The following is a 19,965-nucleotide window of genomic DNA, read 5'->3' on the forward strand; positions in this document are numbered from 1 at the left end:
ATTGACTGACAGACATTCAAAATCCAAGTTACATTGAACGCACCAGGAGAAGTCACATGTCCAGGGGCGTGGACACTACCTTTCACACCTTGACTGATCTGTATAAATATCTGTAGGCACCCATTGTTCTAGGAGCTGGTTGGTGGAGGTGAATGAGCTGCTCTGTGGCCTGTTGATTGCAGCAACCAGCAGCTCCTCAGCTGAGATGTTTCATAACAACACCTTTTCTTTTATTAAATACTTTTGATTTTAACTTTTCAATCCAAGATGTTTTCTCTCTGTCCGGAGTTTCTTCCTTTTTAGAACACAACATAAACCATGTACATAGCTACTAATGCTATATAGCTGTGAAAACAGTCATGTTGTAGTAAAACAAATAATTGGCTTTTTGTTCTCTGTAATAAATGTATATTAGTAAAAACCTTTTACAAAACAAAAGCATGAAATGGCAGCAGATTCATAACTTTTGACCCATTTAGCTGCACGTTTATAAATCCTCACACTTGTGTGAACATTTCACGCGAGCTCAGCCGGCGTACAGGTTTATGTCTGTGCGTTTTTGCCCGTTAGCGCTGTCTTCATGTACTGGTGTATTTTGTGTGTTTTTCCGTTTCGTACGTGTGTGTGAGAATGTGTCTACGTAAGCATGTGTGTTTTTAATGTGTGCGTTCTGTCTGGTCTGAGGAGGCTTCGGGCCGCCTCACACATTGGCGTCAAATATTTCAGGCCGACCCGACCAAAAAACACGTCGAGCGGAGCTGTGATTTATGTACTCGAATGCCCTCAAAACATTCAGAAGTACCTTCTTTGAGATTTTACAGCGTCTGACAAAATAATTGTTAAAACCTTCACACGACACAATGTCTGAGTAAGCATGTTTTTTCTGTAATGTACGTAGTAACATAATAAAATTAAGTACAGAGAAGAAATATCTGCAAAATCTTACCTTGTGAACACTGATAGATCAGAAATACTAATTTATAAGTAGCTAAAGTGTGTGCCTCTCATGCATCATTATTATGTGTTACAACATTCAACTCATAGAGTCAAGCTTCTTTTTCCAAAAAATAATTCTCTTATACATACATATAACTATCTGGATTAAAATCTATTCAATCTGCTGCAGAAGAAAAAAGATGTGACTTCCTTCCCCGATCTAAACTAAGATGGCATTGGTGTACCTGCACATGTACCTCTGAGATGCAGAAGAGGAGAAGTAAAAAGTAGCAGAGCATGGAATATTACTAAAGTAATGTGCAAATACCTTAAATTAGCACATGAGTACAGTAATGTTCGTAGTAACATTTCATCACTGCGAGTATTACAACAATAATAAAAAGAATAGACTGAAACACTTTTGTATGGATTTATTAAACTCTTTAACTCGTGGCTAGATCTTATACACAGAAGAAGTTATACAGAAACAGTGAATCTCTCAGTGGTTCAACCCCCCTCCTCCCTCCCTTGTGAATTTCACTCACTGGTTACAACAGGTCTGATTTAAGTCAGGTAACATAACAGTGTTCCACTGGGTCAAAATTGTGTTCGTTCTCTTTAGACAGTCACCTGACCTTTGCTCCCGCCATGACTGCTGCGGCCACTAGAGGGCACTGCCCAACCATATGTGTAAATATGGGTCGTAACGCGCTAATAGCTTTGACGACCTTCAGTGACAAAGCCCCTGACTTGTTTCCCCCTCTGATGTGGGCTCTAAGTCTCTATTTAACAGCTTCATTAAATAAATAAAAATTATAGTTTTGTTACCTGCAACCCCCTAAAACATTAAAGTTACTGAACTAAACATTGACTTTAATTTTAAATAAAAAAAAAAAATAATAATAAAAATTGTGACGAAAACCTGGAAAAAAACTTTAAACCCTAAAGCTCTTTTAAACACATGGAAAGAAAATATATTTGACTTTGCTCTGTTTCTCACGTTGTAATTGTCTTTGCTATGGAGGTATTTAAATATTGAGCAAATCTCCTCGAAAATATAATATAATAGACGGCCACATCAACACAGACAATATGAGAGATTTTACATTGAACAGGATATAAGAGACAAAAGATGTGATGCTTAGCCCCTAAACTTAAATGTGAAGATAATTATTTATTTTAAAGGGCTTTGTTACAACAGGAACTTGTTCATTCACCGATGACCTTGATGTCACTTGATGAAAGTGGAAGTTGCAACACTTTGAGTCCAAACCTCCCTTTGTTATTCCCTCTAAAATAATAAACACCCACAGCACACAGACTCTCTCTGACATTAACATTTTACATTTCTAACTGATTGTAGTGTGAATAATGTCTCTGGTGACCCCTTTGAACCCTTACCCCCCCCCCCCCCGCCCTAAAACCCATACGGGGAAACAAACAGCGTGACCTTGGTGAGGTAGCGGCCCAGCAGGTTGTGGCGCTCTAGCTCGCTCATCTCCACCTCGGCCTCCAGGGTGGCGGGACCCTCAATGGGCGCCACCAACAGGAGGGCACCGGTCTTCCGGCCAGAGCGCTGCACACTGAAGTGGCCCCGCCCCCCTGCCAGGCCGAAACGCAGCGTGTCGCCCAGGACGCGGGCCGCTGACACACGGAAGAGGACGCGGGGGGTGGACATGTTGGACACCGCAGACAGGAAGTGGAAGGAGATGGAGTTGGGCGCCTGAGTGCAGGCCTTGTCTCCCAGCATGCACGGGTTCCTCTCACAGCGCCTGAGGACACACCAAGTAGATCGTCCATCTTAGGATCTCTTTAGTCACTTCCTGTCTGGCCTCTGCAGCTTGATGGGTTCTTTGATTGGTCTCTCAGATGAAACACGATTCCTGGAGGTGATTAATCAAATTCTGAGATAAAACAACAAACTTCTTTGGTTTATGAACAACAAGGGTTCAGACCAATGGAGCGTTGAGTTAGTAGGTAGTTTAAAGAAGAAGACGTTTAGAAAGAAAGTTTAAGGAGCTTGTTGACACCCACGGTATCCTGAAGCTGGACTTGTTCACTGGCTGCCACATTTTTGGCACCAAAACATTTGAAATATGGGGTTAAATCTTGCTTTTGCCTCTCAACCTCAGCCGCTTCTTCTAACTAACAGGGTCTTTGTATCAACTTTCCCAGAGTCCCCGAAAAAACAAAAGATTAGGTTTGATCATGTTTCTCAGAGGATGATTTCTGACAACTTTCCTGATCCTGAAGTTACCAGAAGAACTGAGACCCGTCATACTCATCTACCAGGTGAACTGAGACCCGTCATACTCGTCTACCAGGTGAACTGAGACCCGTCATACTCATCTACCAGGTGAACTGAGACCCGTCATACTCATCTACCAGGTGAACTGAGACCCGTCATACTCATCTACCAGGTGAACTGAGACCCGTCATACTCATCTACCAGGTGAACTGAGACCCGTCATACTCATCTACCAGGTGAACTGAGACCCGTCATACTCATCTACCAGGTGAACTGAGACCGGTCGTACTCGTCTACCAGGTGAACTGAGACCCGTCATACTCATCTACCAGGTGAACTGAGACCGGTCGTACTCGTCTACCAGGTGAACTGAGACCCGTCATACTCATCTACCAGGTGAACTGAGACCGGTCGTACTCGTCTACCAGGTGAACGGAGACCCGTCATACTCGTCTACCAGGTGAACTGAGACCGGTCGTACTCGTCTACCAGGTGGACTGAGACCCGTCCTAACCTAACAAAGAGACATCCCACGAGTGTGGCCAGGACTGTACAGGCGGAGATACTGACATTGGCGAGGTCTTGATGTAGGTGGCGTTGATCATGCGAGGGCACTCCACCCTCACGCACCGGAACCCCCCGAAAGTGTTCACGCACACCTCCTCCGCCGCGCAGTCGTGCAACTGCTTCTCGCACTCGTCCACGTCTGAGGACGGAGACGGAAAAGAAGAAGCATCAGCAAAACGGCTCAAACCGGCTAAATGGGAGGGGTGGGGCCTTTGACCTCGGACCTGTGCAACCGCGACCCTCCCCAGAGAGGTCGTAGCCAGCCGGGCAGAGGCAGTGAAAGCTGCCGGGAGTGTTGACGCAGCGATGGACGCAGAGCCGCCCGAGAGGGAAGAGGAGACACTCGTCGATGTCTGCAACACAGACGAGTACAGGTTCAAGTACAAGTAATGGGAGTACAAGTAGTAGTGGTAATAGTGTCCATAGTAGTGGTTGTAGTAGTAGTAGTGGCAGTACTTGTATTACATGCAGTAGTTATTGGCGAGGAACATTTATCACCTGTGCAGATGTTGTTGTCGCGGCCTGAGATGGTGAAGCCCACGTCACAGGTGCAGCGGGTGGAGCCCAGAAAGTGAGTGCAGTGAGACTGGCGGACGGAGGAGGGTGGGGACAAAGACGTGGGGGACGAAGACCAGGAAGGAGTAGGTGAAGAAGGAGAAGGTGAGGAGGAAGGAGCAGGAGAGAAGGAGGCCAAGAAGTTCCCGGTGCTGTTGAAGCCTGCGATGAGAACATTTTATAAAATTGTTTTTATTTCAAACCGAACCGTCTCTGACGCCTCTGCACTCACGTCTGCAAATGGGCTGCTGGCCGCTCCACCTCTGGGAATCCAAGCACACCCGCGTCCTCGAGCCGATCAGCTTGAATCTGGGCCTGCACAGGAAGTGGACCTCGTGGCCCACGCCAAACACCCGGCCCAGCCTGCGTCCGTGAGGGGGGGGCTCCAGTTTGGAGCATGAAGCTGTGGAGTGGACAGAGGCGTGTCCATTAGCCTCCTGAGTTCACGGAGGTCACAGAGAGGTCACGGAGATGTCACGGAAAGGTCACGGAAAGGTCATGGAAAGGCGGATTCCTCACCGCCGGTCCTGTTGTGCAGGGCACTGATCTTCATCCTAAGGGAGCGCAGGCCCTGCTGGTACGAGGCCTCGTGGACCACCAGCATCTTCTCCACCTGCCGCAGTAAGTTCAGCAGGCTCTGGGTGGAGGGACACTCCTGTTGGCGGGGGGGGGTTGGGAGGAGGTTAGAGACTAATATTGTTTAGTGGTTTAGATTATAATTACTATGAATATTACCATCAATACTATAATAATAAACTACACCTTTCATTATTCAAACTCAATTATTATCATAATAATACAACTAGTAATAGTCAAAATGCTTTTTTCATAGAGTACTTGTCAAGTGCCTCACAAAAATAAAGGTCATTAAAAACCAAAAAATTAAAACCAAGTGACAAATTGGACCTTAAAATAAAAAAAGACATTTTAAGACATTAATTGAATGTGCTACATTCATATTAGAACTTGTATTATTATTATTGATATTAATATAACTGTATATCAGCAGTATATAAGGTATCTAAAATGTGCTCCCCATTAATGTGATGAACATAATAATGCGTGAATATCGTGTATACAATACACAATAACAATAACTCCGAAATATGAGTAATTTTACTTTTGATAATTTAAGTACATTTTTGGTAATAATACTTATATCCGTTACCTCGATCAACCACATGTGAAGTAAAGTGAGGACAAAATTCTGCCGATAGGACTTCAAACCTTTACAATAACTTCTAGCATGTTGCCATGGTAACCTGAACTCACCTGAGCTGAAGAAGAAGAAGAAGAAGAAGAAGAAGAAGAAGAAGAAGCCGCCGTGTGATGAAGACACAGCATCAGCACAACGATCTTCATCCTGATCTTCTCGTTGCTTCCAACTGATCGGCCGTGTCTCCAGAACTAAACCAGCTCCTCGGCTCCGTGGCTTTTCGAGGGTGCGTGTAAAAATGCCCCCCGCCCCCGGTTAGATATTTAGGAGGAGGAAGGAAGTCAGCGACATCTGGAACCACACTTTCCCTTCATCAGCAACCCAAGAAATCTAGTCTTCAACTAGGAGAGATCGAACATCTTTCTTTTATCAGAAAGCTGCTCGTTTTCATTAAAAAGAATTTAAACAATAACTAAACAAAATGAAATAACCAAATTTCACTCTCGAGCTTCTGGAATGTGATCCCAAACTTTGGAAGTTTATGATTTTAAAGAAGCGGATGAAAAACACACAAGACGTGAAAAAGAAGATCTTCTACTAAATGTTTCTCTTGTAGATTAATCAAATGATTTTTAAGAGAATACTTTAAAACTATTTGAGTAAAATTAGCTAAATTAACTTAAAGTGTTAAAAAAAACCTACAACAATGTACAAATACATGCATGTGCATGTGTTTGCGTGCCTCTGGCCTGATGGATAAACCCTTGTTGCAATGCATGCTGGGAAGCTTCTGATGGAGGTTAAACTCTGAGATAAACACAGAACCCAGGAGACGCCCCTCATCTCCGTGTCTTAATAAGATGGGACAACTTTGATTAAAAATGAAGTCACATTATGGCCTCCGCGATTAAAGACCAGCTGGTCGATTTATGAAGGCTGATTAAACTTTCATCTACCAATCAACGCTTCCCAGATTCCAGAGGTAAACATATTTATGTCTGTGAGGAGATCGGACTGAAGCTAAACGTTCGTTGATGGTTTTGAGTTTTATTTGTCTGTGTTTCTGCCTCCGCTCCGACACCAAACCGTAGCATGTCACTTTTTTTGGTTCTCTAAGTATCATATGTTAAAAATTTAATTAATGTGGTAATGTCAGCTATTTTTAATGAGTACATTTTCTACTAAACAAAAAAAATATCATAGAAATGCTGTATGGTCTGTTTGACTCTAAATGGACCATAATTAACTAAATGAACATCATGCTGTATTAAAGACTTGAAACTAGAGATTGAGACCATAAACTAATGTTTACAATGTTTACTGAGGGAACAAATCAAGAAAGAAGTTGAGTCATTTCCTTATATGGGACCAGAGGAGTCGCCCCCTGCTGGTCACTACAGAGAATGCAGCTTTAACACATGAAGTTCTGACTCCACTTTACACACCTGGAAGTTGTCGCCTGGTCAAAACAACAAGCCACAATAGCAAATTCAGCACAAACCACATCCACTCCTGGTTCTTACGTTTCATAATAAAAGCCCAGGACATTCACTGTTGATAAGCAAGTATTTCACATTTTTGTGTCGTTTATTGGTCGTTGTCCAGAATCTGAAACGTTGCAGGACCAACTGTCTGCTGCCATAACATCTGGATGTTTGTGTCACTCTCTTATGAGGCAGCTGGCAGGAGGATCATTAAAGAGCAGCGGGCAGAGTAGATGCTGAGCTGAACAGCTGTTCAACTAACAAAAACAACGTATAAATAGTGGTTTCACGCCACTCTGTAACTATCAGAATCCCCCCCTCCACAGGAACTAAATAGTAGCTGCCCGAAGAAAGGGTTAAATTTGTGTATGTTGTGTATGTTCAACCTATGGTGGAATGCACTTATTGTAAGTCACTTTGGATCAAAGCGTCAGCTAAATGACATGTTGTCAATGTCATTTAATGTATGTAAGTAAAACCATAATAACAATCTCGCTTGTAGTGTCTTAATATTTCATATTTCTTAACAAAGGATAGTTTACACTGCAGACGTTTTTAAAATCATACAGTAATATTTCCACGTGAATAATCCTTTTTTCCTCCACTAGGGTGCGCCGTATCTCCACAGGACAAACACATTGGTGTTTTTCAATCAATGGAGCAACTTCTTTTCTATTTCGCTCGACTTTTTACCTGCTTCACACTCCCTCTCCTCTCAGACCCCCCCCCCCCTAAGAAATGAGGCGGTCGTTCCTCCTCTCCCCCCGTCTGTGAGTGTCAGATGGTACGATCCACATCCTCACCCTCTCTCTCCCTGTCAGGGAAGCATCATTAAGAGACTCTCTGCTCCTCTTCCCTTTCTTCTTCTTCTTCTTCTTTCAACCCATTTCAGGAGCGACTTTCCAAGACACCAAGAAAAATGTGAGTGACACACACACTCACCCGCACACACACGCTCATTAAGATCGGTGTGTTTGAAAAAATGTGGTAACTGAAAATGCTGATTCTGTGCGACTGTTGAGATGCTGCAAAGGGGCAGGTGTGTGTGTTGCATACACATGTGCTTTTGAGGTTTTCTATGTGTGTGTACAGTAACTTCAGTTTGTAAAAATAAGAGCAAGCATGACAAAAGAAATTTTCAAAGCTTGAAATGACACAACATCTTGTTTCTTGATTGAGACAAACTGGACACTGAAAACAAACTACTTAGTCACATATTCACGTTTAACTCAATTAGTTTTGGATGTCGGATGTTCAATATACATGCAATTACTTTTAAGTTACGTTGAACTTATGTTCTGTCATAGTACTCTTTACTGTTAATGAAATACATTTTAAAGGTGACATATTTTGAAAATTCTACACAATAATTTGGGTATCTTGCATGTCTACCGACCCCAAAATTCTGGAAAAAAACAATTCCCACTATTTGTTATTGTCACGGTTTGGGTTCACGTCCTTTTATTTTGTAGTTTTCTGCTTCTTGTCTCCCTGGGTAACTTCACTTCCTGCCTTGTCCTGTCATCCCCTGTGATTGTCTGTCGTGTCATGATTGTTTCCACCTGTGTCCGATCACCTACACCTCCCTAGTGTATTTAAGCCCTGTGTGTCTCTTGTCACTTGTCGAGTCATTGTTGAATGTCTGGAAGTCCAAGTCAGAGTGTTCCTGGTTCATGTCTGCGTTTTTCTCCCTTGGCCTTTTCTTTGATTTGGAATTTCTGCGTTTTGCCCCCTTGGCTTTTGATTTTGAAACTTGAGTAATGAAGTTTTTTTTTTAATCTCTGGGTTTGAGTCCTGCCTACACCTGCCATCCTGACAGTTATGGTTCTTGTACGTCAGAGACGTCATGCTTGAGTGACTGAGAATGAGTTTCCTTATCCTTCTCTCGTGATAATGAAATGTTTCAGACGGGGTAAAAAGGGTGCAGTTTTAAATGATCCTTGTGGTATTTTGACCAAGTATGTTAAAGACATTTCATTAAGCCCCGAAGGAACCATATCAACATGTGGTAAAATGGGCATACGATGGGACCTTTAACACAGTGGTCCCCAACCTTTTTTACCTCACGGACCGTTTCCATGTCAGACAATATTTTGCGGACCGGTCGAGAAGGTCCGGCGGAATAACGGGGAGGTAGTAGTCGTTGCGGGCGGAACGACCGACGGGGGGGTTTAGTAGTCGCGCGCTCTGTGTTCGCTGGTGGGCAATAGCGGTCCGCGGCCCGGTGGTTGGGGACCACTGCTTTAACACACAGTGCAGTTTTCAAGTACCTGTATCTACCTACCTACTAACCAACCAACCGACCAAGAAACCAACTCACAGCTACACACTAACTTACCTACTTACCCACAAACCGATCTACCAACCTACCTATCTATCAACATACCTACATACCAAACAACCAACCAACCAGCTTACCAAACCACCTGTATACCAACTTACTTACCTTCAAATAAACCAACATACCAAACAAGCAAACCCACCCAAATACCTACCTACCTACCAATTTAACTATCAACCAACTGAACTACCTACATACTGAGTTAGCCACCTACCAACCAATCAATGGATCAACAAACCAACCTACCGGCCAACCTCACCACCTAGCTATCCACCTATATGCCAACAAGGTCCTCAGTTCCCCTGAGTGCACTTCCTATTGTATCCTGATGAAGTGAATGTGGTTCGAAGTTTGTAGGCATGTCAACATTTCCTCAACTGCAAGCGCAATGGGTGCAAGGCACAACAGGCACACAGCAGGAACAAAGGCAAACCTTTCTGTTGTACAGCAAACAGTTCAGAGTTCAGAGAGTCGATGATGCACAATGGCTCAGCTGAAGGCAGCTGGAAGGCACAATCATCATTTAGTATCTGGTATTTGTTATATTCCCTCGGAGTTTTGCACTCGCTCGCCCGGTGTCCAAAAGCTTCCCTCTTTTGTTCATTTTAACGCCAACTACATGTTGGAATACTTATTGGAAGCCAAAAAACAAGATGGGGAGCTCAAGGCTTTAAATCTGTATCCCGAACACAATCGGGTGACGTCACTGTGAGTTCATATATATATATGTTAGATGGTCTTGTTGTTGTGTTATACTGCCCCTAGTGGGGGCATAAATCAATGCGCCTTAAACCTTTTGAACGACGGGTAAATCTTAGCTAGACGTTTTTTTCCACCTTTGCCTTTACAGATTTTGGGGATTGGGATTTTTTGCCGTGTTCCAAAAAGGAATCTCGGCTGACTTGAAAGATAAGGAAGGTATCATGAAAGTGAGAGGAAAATAATTGCAGTGTGGTGGTGGGGCGGCTGGCCTCTGTGTCCATCCTGATGTGACCTTTGTTTATTGCTTCTCAGACAGCGGCATGAACAGCGCCGGTCAAACCGCAGCAGCCGAGAGAGGACGCGGCGCCCCCGAGAGGTGAGTCTTTGCAGCTACGCCGCATGTCCAATATCACAATCCAAAGCTTGAATTCAAGCAATTTAAACGATGATCTTTTCCTTAATTTCACTCAGAGGTTTTGTTAAAAGTCCCACCTGAATTGAACCACCTTTTAGTACCGTCATTATGACGAAATGGCTCGCTGGCGTCGGTGGACCTTTTCTTTTGATTTCTCGCTTTTCTTGTATAGTATATCTGCAACCAAATTTCTTCTTTAAGTAATGTATTAATAGTTAAATCATTACAGTTAATGAGTTACTAATCATATTACTTGTATTAATGTCTAGTGTAGCATTAGTACATTTTACTGCAGCAAATGCATCTGAAAACCTGTATTCCGTAAAATTGTTAGGGCTATAAATTTAAATGCAATAAATGAATCCCATGTGTGCATTTAGCATAATATTTTAATTTAACACTTTAATTTTATTTATACATGACAGTAGTACTCTTCCCAGTAGGAGGAGCATACTGAGTAGTTTTCCGTGGTTGGTGTCCGTGTGAAGCCGATGTCGGTGGCGGTCCAGCTGTACCTTCCTCTGACCTCATTCTCTGGTTGCATGGAGCCTGAAGACAAACCGTCCTCCCAAATCCCACCGTCGCCGGGAGGATTAAAGCCGGGACCGGATTTATGGCCTCCAAAGGGACCGCAAGGATCTGTGCTCTCTCCAACGTGAACACTGCTTCGACTTTCACATAATTCTGCAGCTCTGTGAGATAATCTCAGTCCTTAGATCGCCTTCAGCGTGAGACATAGTTGGAGGGATCAAAGGTTACCGGCAGTTAATCCTTCGTGAAATCATCATCCCCCACAAAGGACCGATGAGTTCATCCGATGAGAGGGATTTCAATAGCTGCAGCTTGCAGTTCGTCCTTCATGTACTGGAGCTTTTGAGGGGGCTCAAATTTAAAGAGTGAAATCTGATTAATGAAGCAGAACATTTTTACTTTAACTGGCTCAACATAAATTTACAGTGGCGGAAAGTACAATTACTTAAGTACAATTCTGAGGACATAAAGGTTTCCATGTCCTCTTACTTTATAGATCAACTTTCCTGTCATCAACTATTGTAGTTTTTACTTTTAGGAGCAACATTTATCTGATATTAGTTTAATTACTTATATTTTGGATTTTGCAAAACAGAACGTAATGAACTGAGAAATTATTGATATCATCCTAAATGAAATGACCCAGTACAAAATAAAGTCATTAAATGATCCACACCTTTACCAGCTGCCACTTTAAAGTGATTACAGCAGTGATTAAGCCCGGCGCGAGCTTCACGCCGTGCTTCCGCGTCAGCCCCGTGAGGTCCGACATGCCGACCGGCTACAAACGCAGACAAAAACACATAAAAAGAAAGAAAAGTCACACGTACACACCAACACGCATTCACCCCACGAACCACACCAGAAACCACGCCGAAAAATACACGAGATAACAGATAGGAAACACATCCAAACAATTCACCTCACGCTCCGCACACTCAGCACTCCTTCCGCTCAGAGAGAGAGAGAGAGAGAGAGAGAGGGAGGAGACTGTAATTATGAGTGGAGCGTTTAGTGGAAAGCGATGAATCATTGTTTCCTTTGAGGAGAAAAATAACAGGTCGACAAAGAGGCCAAACAAAACAATAACAACAGGAAAACCGACAGCATTTACCCCCCACCCCCCACACACACGGGGGGATCCTCTGAGATAAAACTGAACAGCCTCCTATTTTAAATCTAAATGTCTCATTTGATGGCGCTGCGATGGCGGTTTCACTTCATCCACCAGAAGCATGTTTAGACTAAAGCTTATGACTGAGATGACAATGCAGACAGACCTGCCGACGTCCGTTAACGAATGTGTTCAGAACGGTTGCCCTCAATGTCCCTCTTCCTGCTTTGCACAATACAGTAGAAAAAACGTGTAATTGTCATACATATTCGATGCTGGCTTGCCGGCCTTGTTATTGTTAGCATGTTAGCATCTCAATATGCATTCGCACAAAGCATTGAGTAACATTTGGTGAGACGCACTCTGAGATCATTATGGGCCAAGTAAAATAATAGATTCTCCTGACCAGCAGGGGGCGACTCCTCTGGTCCCGTATGAGGAAATTACTCTACTTCTCTCTTGATTTGTTACCTCAGTAAACATTGTAAACATTAGTTTATTTTCTCAAACTCTAGTTCCAAGTCTTTTTCAATACAGTATGATGTTCATTTAGTAAATTATGGTCCATTTAGAGTCAAACAGACTCTGTTTGACTCTAAATGGAAGAAGCAAGTGATGCTTTAGGGCGGGGCTACACGCTGATTGACAGGTCTCTACCAGAGTCCTCCTCGGTCCAAGTATGGTCACTTCCTGTCCTGTCACTGGTTGTAAAAACTAAGATGGTGGCGTCAAAAAAAGCCAAACTTGCGGCTTTATAACATCTGTCCACAAACCAATATGTGACGTCAGGACGACTGCGTCCACGACGGGGATCCTTCTACGAGGCGCAAACCGGCTTTTGCTGTGACGGACATAAGTTCCTCTGTGGGCCGCCTGAGGTCACCACCTCACCTGCTCACCACTTCACCTCCTCACAACCTCATCATCTCACCTTTTCACTTCCTCATCTCCTCACCTCCTCACCTCCGGACCCGCTCCCTCGATCCGAGCCCAGCGGGGCTCGTGGCGCCTTGTGTGCGGCCCATTAACCGCCGCCGCTGATTGTAGCGGGCCGGTGAGGGGGGGGCCCTAATCAGTATAAATGGATGGTGATGGCTGAATGTAAACTTAGTTATTTAGAGTTTTCCATAGATAAAGTGGTGCAATGAGGTGTTACACTAATGCTGCGTTCAATGTAACTTGGATTTTGAATGTCTCTCGGTCAATGTAGATAGTTATATTACGTATTACATGCATGCATTTGCTGATCACATTACATTTAATACAATTATATTCATGCATTGTTAACACTAATAATTAAAATTACAGTTGTACACTGGAATTACAGCGTTTTCAGCGATTTCTTTATTGATTACATAATTCATGCAACGTGGATTATCAGTTTTTGATACCCTACAAGAACAAAGCTGTGAGTGATTTCCAGTTCGACATTGCTGTGTTGTGCTTTCAGCCGGTAGCAGTTGTGAGGACGAGTGCAGCTCCCGGCCCCCCATCGGCCCACCATCCACCCGCCATCATCATGCACAAAATACAGCCGTTAGGAAAAACTGCACTCAACAAGCAGAGACAGGATGGGGGGAGGTTACAAAAACCCTCTCTAGAATCCATTGAGGCAGAGCAGGAATATTGAGATGGATGGAGATCAACTAAAGGTGAAGAGAGAGATAAAAGGGACGTGTGTGATTGTGCGCGCTAGAATTTTGCGCACAATCAGTAAAATCTGTCCCAATTACTCAAAATGTTTTTTTTTTCATTAAGCATGCTTCTGTAATATTGTATAATGTATGTAATTAAATAAATATATACCAACAAATGAAACAACACAACAAACTATTTATTTTGTTAGATTATGACCTTGGGAGAAGGTGCTGAATGAGTGCAGAGAAGTAAACTCGTTAAACAATTAAATTAGCTCTGGTGTCGAAAATAAATACGGAGCTACGCAGAGCTTCAAGTATTAATGAAATGTGTTGACCATCATTGAGAAGCCCCTCCGTTCTGGAAAAACATAGTGGATGGGTTTTATAAAACAGTTTAAACAACTAAACCAAAATAGTTTAAAAAAAAACTAAAACAGCAGTTAGGTCTAAAAACGAACCAAACAACAAATAGATCACATTTTGTTACTATTTTGCATCGTGATTCCCGCTTGTCGATAATGACAAATCACAGCTTCATGTGTTAAAGCTGCATTCTCTGTAGTGACCAGCAGGTCCTGTGTATGAGAAGATGACTCAACTTCTCTACTTTGAGTATTTTGACAGTGGCATGTTTGTACTCTGGAGCAGTGCATTCTGGGATCAAAGGGTGTCAGACATAATGAACAGAGGCAGAGAAAGGTCTCTTCCTCTATTGCTCTCTGCATCAAATTGGCGGCGTTGGTACGAGCTCACCTGCAGCACAACATGCTCTGAGAGGGGGGGTTATGAAGAGGGAGTATGAGCGAGGGTGAGTGTGGGGGCAAGTTTTGAGGGGGCTGCAGATTTAACTCCAGTTCACTTTCACTTGACGTCTCGTTACGAAATAGAGCTTTCATTTTCAATTAGGTTGTGTTGCATTCTGGGAGTCTGTTCCGTGATGCATCAAGGGAGTCTGCTGTATGTTGCATTCTGGGAGTCTGCTCTGTGTTGCAGGGTTTTGGGTTACCAGCGGGGGCCCTCCTCGGTCCAGGTGGATCCTGGTCCTATCAGACGGCCTCACCCCTCCTCCTGCTCCTCCTCCACAGGAGCTCTGAGGAAGAGGAGCCCACGAGCTGCCAGCAGAAGCGGCCAGATGCCCGCCTCCTCCACCTCTGCATGTGAGGGAGTGACGCTGCACTCCACCACTTTTCTTGTAGCAAAGATAATTGAAGCTAAACTACAAAACCAAATAGAAAATTCAAAGCTCTTGAATATAATGGCCGCTGCCGGTAGCGTTAGCGCACCCATGGGGGGGGGGGCATCGGGCAAGAATAAAGAAGCACCGTTGATTCTTTTCTGTTTTAAATATCTCACAATGTGATCAAAAAAGAACCAATAGGAGTATTGATCGAGTATAATCCTCAGCGAGAAGTATTTATGAGCTGCATCCATCCACTGAGATCCACCAGCTCATTGCACCAAACAGATCCATGTCCTTATAGCCGCAGTCGAGTGGTTTAAAGGCTTTTAACCAGCGGAAGGCCACGCCCTCGCGTGTTAAAGGCCTCCACCCTCTGAACCTTTACCACTTTTCCATTGTCAAAGCCAGGAGAGGAATCTTTTTCTAACATCTCTACCCGAGCTCCGAGCATCCTTCTAAGGACCCTGCTCGCGGTGTCTCCTCGCCTCGGTGGGGGGGCCCCCAGGGTGCTGCGGAGAAGGCGGCAACAAAGTGGGGGGGGGCGCCAGATGGTCTCTTGATTAAAAGCTTCCCCCGCTGTAACTCAGCCAGGCCTGTCGGCGGGGTTTATGACGCGTGGCGAGTGAGAATTGTTTCTACTTCAACACATCACCACGGACAGATCCGCCCCCGCAGCATGACTCCTGGGGGGAAGTAGTGTGGGGGGAGGTCGCTGAGGGGGGGAGGAGAGGGGGTGGAGACGTACCCGACAGGTTAAAAACCAAACCGACCCGAACTCTAAAGGAAACGTCCTGAGCGGGATGGCAGAGGGTTTGATTCCCGGGTGTCAAAGCTCCCTGTGTAGAGTTACAGGTGTACAGGTGGGCGGGGCTTTAAGGGAACAGACTAATTTAGTGGATTCAGAATTTTGTCAGTAAGAAGTATTTATGAGCTGAGATACATAAACTGATTAAACCATTGAAAAGGTTCTGAGAGCAAAAGAGGGTCCACAAGCTGTGACGTCATAGCGTTCCCAGCTGTCCCCAATTACCTTTCTCTCTCTCTCTTTCTGTCACTCTCCCTGTTTCTGTCCCTGTCTCGCTCTTTCTCTCTCTCTCTCTCTCTCTCTCTGACTTCAGTAAAGATGGCGGAGGTCCTCTGCATAAAGAAGGAGCTGATGGAGATTAAGGTCCAGATCGATGGTCTGTTGGACTGCGTGGACAAGATGGACAGACAGAGGAAGGACAGCTCAGGTAACCGTGGGCAACAAGCAGTCCCACCGAATAAGACAGAGCTTCATGGGTTGCTGCATTCTCTGTAGTGACCAGCAGGGGGCGACTCCTCTGGTCCCATAGACGTCTATGAGGAAATGACTCTACTTCTCTCTTGATTTAATCCCTCAGTAAACATTGTAAACATGAGTTTATGGTCTCAGTCTTCTTCAATAGAGATTATGTTCATTTAGTAAATGATGGTCCATTCCAGGGCTACACTCTGATTGACAGGTGTGTGTGTGTGTGTGTGTGTGTGTGTGTGTATGTATGTGTGTGTTAGAGTGTCCTCAGGTCAGGGAGCCCAGTGTGTCGTTTTCTCCTCATCGAGGTTCAGTCAGCAGTCTGGAGAGAGAGAGTCCGGAACCAGGAGAGGCCAGCGGGGACGAGCTGCTGCCCTATCAGCTCTACTGCCCCCACAGATACTCCCACCGGGTAAATATATACACTACTGCCCAGACATAAATAACTCATGCGGTGCGGCTCATTTGGTTTCTTTTCTTTTCTCATGCGGTTTCTTGAGGCGGAAACGTGATGATGTCCAATGTGTGCAGGTGTGTGTGTGTGCAGGTGTGTTTGTGTGTGTGTGTGCGTGTGCGTGTTAACGAGGGCTAATTGTAGTGCACTGTCAGACGTACCCGGTGTCTCGTTAAGAGCCACTTCCTGTTTGCTTCCAGGTGGAGCGCCATCAGTCGGACCTGGAGGACAATCTGTGATTGTGCAGCTCAGGGATGACCGTTGACCCCGAGACGGACATCTTTAATAAAACATCAAACCAGTGACGTTTTAGTTTGTCGCTCATTGTTTCATTGTTTAACAATCTCACTTTTTTTTATGTCCAGCGACTAAAAAAAGTTTAGGAAAAGATCGTAAAGTTCAAACGCTGATGCTTATTGGTCGGTTTTGTTTCCAGGAGGCGGAGAAGACGTCTGGTTACAGACTTGTCTCCGTGTTTGTCTCCACAGAGATGGATGAAAGCCCAAATTGCTAGAAAAGGTTCCAATGATCTTTCTTTGAATCACTGTAGTTTTCAGTTGTTGTTGTCCTTGGTGCTTCATGTATTTCAGGGCTTATTAAAGGTATTTTTCCTGAAATAGATATTTTTTTTAATAGTTTTGTTTGTGTAATATTATTTTTCTGTATTGATGTGTAAAGTAACTTTATTTAGTTTAGAAAATGGATCACAAAGACATTTGTCATTAATATATTATATTTGATAATTTACTGTATTATCTTCACCATCCCCTTAAATAACTTAACACGGAAACAGACACAATGTGGTCTCATTGAGCACAGCTGAAACATCACCTCCTTTGTGGAGCTAATAAAGACACAGATAATAAAGAGACAAATAACACAGATGCATCAGAAACAACAATCCAACTCCTGAACAGCACTCAATAATAATCAATAACTTGCTTTGGATTCAATCAGTGGATGTTTATCTGGCGTCGATCAATGAGTGATCACATGAGGACTGAGGCAACTTTTGCCCCGGTGCATGCTGGGTAAGAGGTGCTCTGGTAGAGGCAGAGAGGCGTGCGCACACACAGGTAAGGCTGCACTTTTTACCTTTGAGAGAATCAGCAGACGATCGAATGCTCATGAAGGTTTTTGTCTCTTTTTGTTGAGTGAGGGTCAACTTCTAAACCTCAACTCCTTAAAACAAATATGTTTCTCATCCTCCTTCCTGTTCAATCCATGTTTCACTGGTTCTGTACTGGGAACACACATGATGCCTGCTAAAAAATACCCTGATGATATCATGAACCATGGATGAGTCCTTTAATCTGCTATTGATTGTTTATTATTATGAATTATTGAAATATAACCTTAACTGATGTCATTCTGAACAGTAGATCACTTCACTTCAACTTATTTCCCTCGATGAAGAAAAGCATCAACTTAATGTAACACACAGTATATTCAGAAGTTAAAATGTTTGAGGAAAGTTTTGTGGCAAAACATGACATCTATGTGGAAGGAGTGTTTTTGTGCGTCACATGACAGACGGAAACTGTTTGTATGTCTTTGTTATCTGAAGTTTTCTCACTGGTCTTCATGAGTGAATGAATCATATTTTATTGTATTTTATTTAAATGCAGACTGAAGCCTGAGCCAGACAAAGGTTCCTTTTAGAGTTTGGTTTGTCCGCTCAGGGCTATATACAAACATGGCGCTCTCTGTGAGGAAGACCTCCTTTTGTAGAATAATTCCATTACTCCCGATAGACCCGCCCCTAAATGATTGACATCCTGCATTTAATGTGATAACGAAGTACTTTATGAATATAAGATACACTTTGATTAAAGTTGTAATATTTTAAATGAAACTTGTTATGTCGAAGCATCAATCACTCAAAGCCCCTCCCCCGCCCACAGAGACCAGCCGATAAACCTGAAGGGCCCCCCAGGTAAAGCTCCGCCTTGTCCCCACCGTGTCAGATGATGGAGTCCTGCACCCTGACCACTCACGTGATGAACAGCGTGGACGGCGTACCGGCAGCCCGCGTGGCGCTCAGCCTGCACCGGCTGGAGCCCCCGCTGATGGTCTGGAGCCTGCTGAGCCTGGGGTATGAAACTTCACCACTTCATCACTACATTAAAGGAGCATTTATTGAGTTAAAGATTAGATATCAACATGAAACTTCACCACTTCATCCCTGCATTAAGAGGTGCAATTATTGAGTTAAAGATAGATTTCACGTGTAGGACCACGGATGAAGATGGACGCTGCTCAGGACTCGCTGCCCGCGAGGAGTTGGGCCCTGGAACTTACAAGCTGCGCTTTGAGACGGGCTCCTACTGGGAGAGCCGCGGCCAGACATCCTTACACCCCTACGTGGAGGTGAGCTGAGTCCCTGAACTCATCACGTTTACTTAGAAGGTTAACACAGTGGATCCTTTACCCTCGAGTTAAGAAGAAGTACAAACATAATTTAAAACACAATCTTTGATTTTGGGGTGAACATGAACATAATAAAATAATCAACATAAATAGTAATAACAATAGGATTTATTTCCATGGCTCTTTTCAGACACACTTGAAAAAGAATTGAAGATGATTGATTATTTATATTTTACTGTATGTTTCCAGGTTGTGTTTTCCATCAGTGACCATCATCAGAGGATCCACCTCCCACTGCTGATGACTCGGTTCTCCTACAGCATCTACACAGGAAGCTGAGGGAAGTTATGTCCTTCATTTGAGACTATTTTAATAGTTTTTCAGAATGTACCCTCTGTATACTTTGTATTCATACAAATATTGTATACAGCTGTAGGCTGAAATCGTTGGTTGATTCTAAATTTAAATTGTTCATTTCGTATTAGTACGATTTTTAAAAGATTTTAAGATTTTTCAGGGCAAAAAATTGCTGAATTTGTTTCAGCTGTTTCATTGTCTTTGATAATGAATTAAAAATCTATGTAATATGAGTTTATTTTGAGGCATTTTGATTGATGTTTTTAACTATAAAACTTACCGTTACCGTTTGTACCGTGCATTTCATAGTTTTGAGTTAGAATTAAGAATAACTTGCATTAAATAAAAAATAATTGTAAATTGCAGGTTGCACAGAAAAATATTAATAAAACAGTTGAAGTGTGATGATTGTCCAGTCTCTTAATTTGAATTCTTTATTTTTGCTTTATTGACCCTTTATTGCATGTATTTCTTCTCACGAACAAAACATTTTTAATATTTTAAGTATTTAGTCTAACTTTTACAGTATGTCATTTTGTAAGAGTAGGAATAAAACGATCATTGAAAAACGCACCGTCAGTCCGTGTTTGGTAACAGTCCCATGAAACTTGAAGACAGCGTGGGCGTTAACGTCTCTTTCTC

General features: G+C 43.4%; 3 protein-coding genes across 3 annotated transcripts; 2 read left to right on the forward strand and 1 right to left on the reverse strand.

The window, feature by feature from the left end:
* Nucleotides 1-1,352: 1,352 nt before the first annotated feature.
* On the reverse strand, nucleotides 1,353-5,721 carry LOC120808816 (fibulin-7). Its single transcript, XM_040162013.2, has 7 exons — nucleotides 5,579-5,721; nucleotides 4,826-4,961; nucleotides 4,539-4,709; nucleotides 4,250-4,468; nucleotides 3,976-4,104; nucleotides 3,755-3,890; nucleotides 1,353-2,708 (listed from the first exon to the last, which is right to left on the reverse strand). The coding sequence occupies exons 1-7, from the start codon at nucleotides 5,666-5,668 to the stop codon at nucleotides 2,354-2,356; spliced, it is 1,236 nt and encodes a 411-aa protein (XP_040017947.2). The 5' UTR covers nucleotides 5,669-5,721; the 3' UTR covers nucleotides 1,353-2,353.
* Nucleotides 5,722-7,736: 2,015 nt separating this feature from the next.
* On the forward strand, nucleotides 7,737-16,897 carry LOC144383780 (uncharacterized). Its single transcript, XM_078083068.1, has 6 exons — nucleotides 7,737-7,867; nucleotides 10,302-10,365; nucleotides 14,683-14,846; nucleotides 15,988-16,101; nucleotides 16,403-16,554; nucleotides 16,797-16,897. The coding sequence occupies exons 2-6, from the start codon at nucleotides 10,310-10,312 to the stop codon at nucleotides 16,833-16,835; spliced, it is 525 nt and encodes a 174-aa protein (XP_077939194.1). The 5' UTR covers nucleotides 7,737-7,867; nucleotides 10,302-10,309; the 3' UTR covers nucleotides 16,836-16,897.
* A 656-nt stretch (nucleotides 16,898-17,553) lies between these two features.
* Nucleotides 17,554-19,728, forward strand: LOC120809187 (5-hydroxyisourate hydrolase). The gene is made up of 4 exons (XM_040162835.2): nucleotides 17,554-17,672; nucleotides 18,501-18,691; nucleotides 18,831-18,966; nucleotides 19,216-19,728. Exons 2-4 carry the CDS (start codon nucleotides 18,564-18,566, stop codon nucleotides 19,303-19,305), a joined length of 354 nt encoding a protein of 117 aa, XP_040018769.1. The 5' UTR covers nucleotides 17,554-17,672; nucleotides 18,501-18,563; the 3' UTR covers nucleotides 19,306-19,728.
* Nucleotides 19,729-19,965: the final 237 nt, after the last annotated feature.

The sequence above is a fragment of the Gasterosteus aculeatus genome, chromosome X (genome assembly GCF_964276395.1).
Source record: "Gasterosteus aculeatus chromosome X, fGasAcu3.hap1.1, whole genome shotgun sequence".
NCBI lineage: Eukaryota > Metazoa > Chordata > Actinopteri > Perciformes > Gasterosteidae > Gasterosteus > Gasterosteus aculeatus.

Coding starts and splice junctions, on each gene's coding strand:
- LOC120808816 (XM_040162013.2), bottom strand. CDS start 5,668: ATGAAGATCGTTGTGCTGATGCTGTGTCTTCATCACACGGCGGCTTCT. Junction 4,105..4,249: donor CGACAACAACATCTGCACAG/GTGATAAATGTT, acceptor TCTGTGTTGCAG/ACATCGACGAGTGTCTCCTC. Junction 2,709..3,754: donor TACATCAAGACCTCGCCAAT/GTCAGTATCTCC, acceptor GTGTGTCCTCAG/GCGCTGTGAGAGGAACCCGT.
- LOC144383780 (XM_078083068.1), top strand. CDS start 10,310: ATGAACAGCGCCGGTCAAACCGCAGCAGCCGAGAGAGGACGCGGCGCC. Junction 14,847..15,987: donor CGCCTCCTCCACCTCTGCAT/GTGAGGGAGTGA, acceptor CTCTGACTTCAG/TAAAGATGGCGGAGGTCCTC. Junction 16,102..16,402: donor ACAGAGGAAGGACAGCTCAG/GTAACCGTGGGC, acceptor TGTGTGTGTTAG/AGTGTCCTCAGGTCAGGGAG.
- LOC120809187 (XM_040162835.2), top strand. CDS start 18,564: ATGATGGAGTCCTGCACCCTGACCACTCACGTGATGAACAGCGTGGAC. Junction 18,692..18,830: donor TGGAGCCTGCTGAGCCTGGG/GTATGAAACTTC, acceptor TTTCACGTGTAG/GACCACGGATGAAGATGGAC. Junction 18,967..19,215: donor CCTTACACCCCTACGTGGAG/GTGAGCTGAGTC, acceptor GTATGTTTCCAG/GTTGTGTTTTCCATCAGTGA.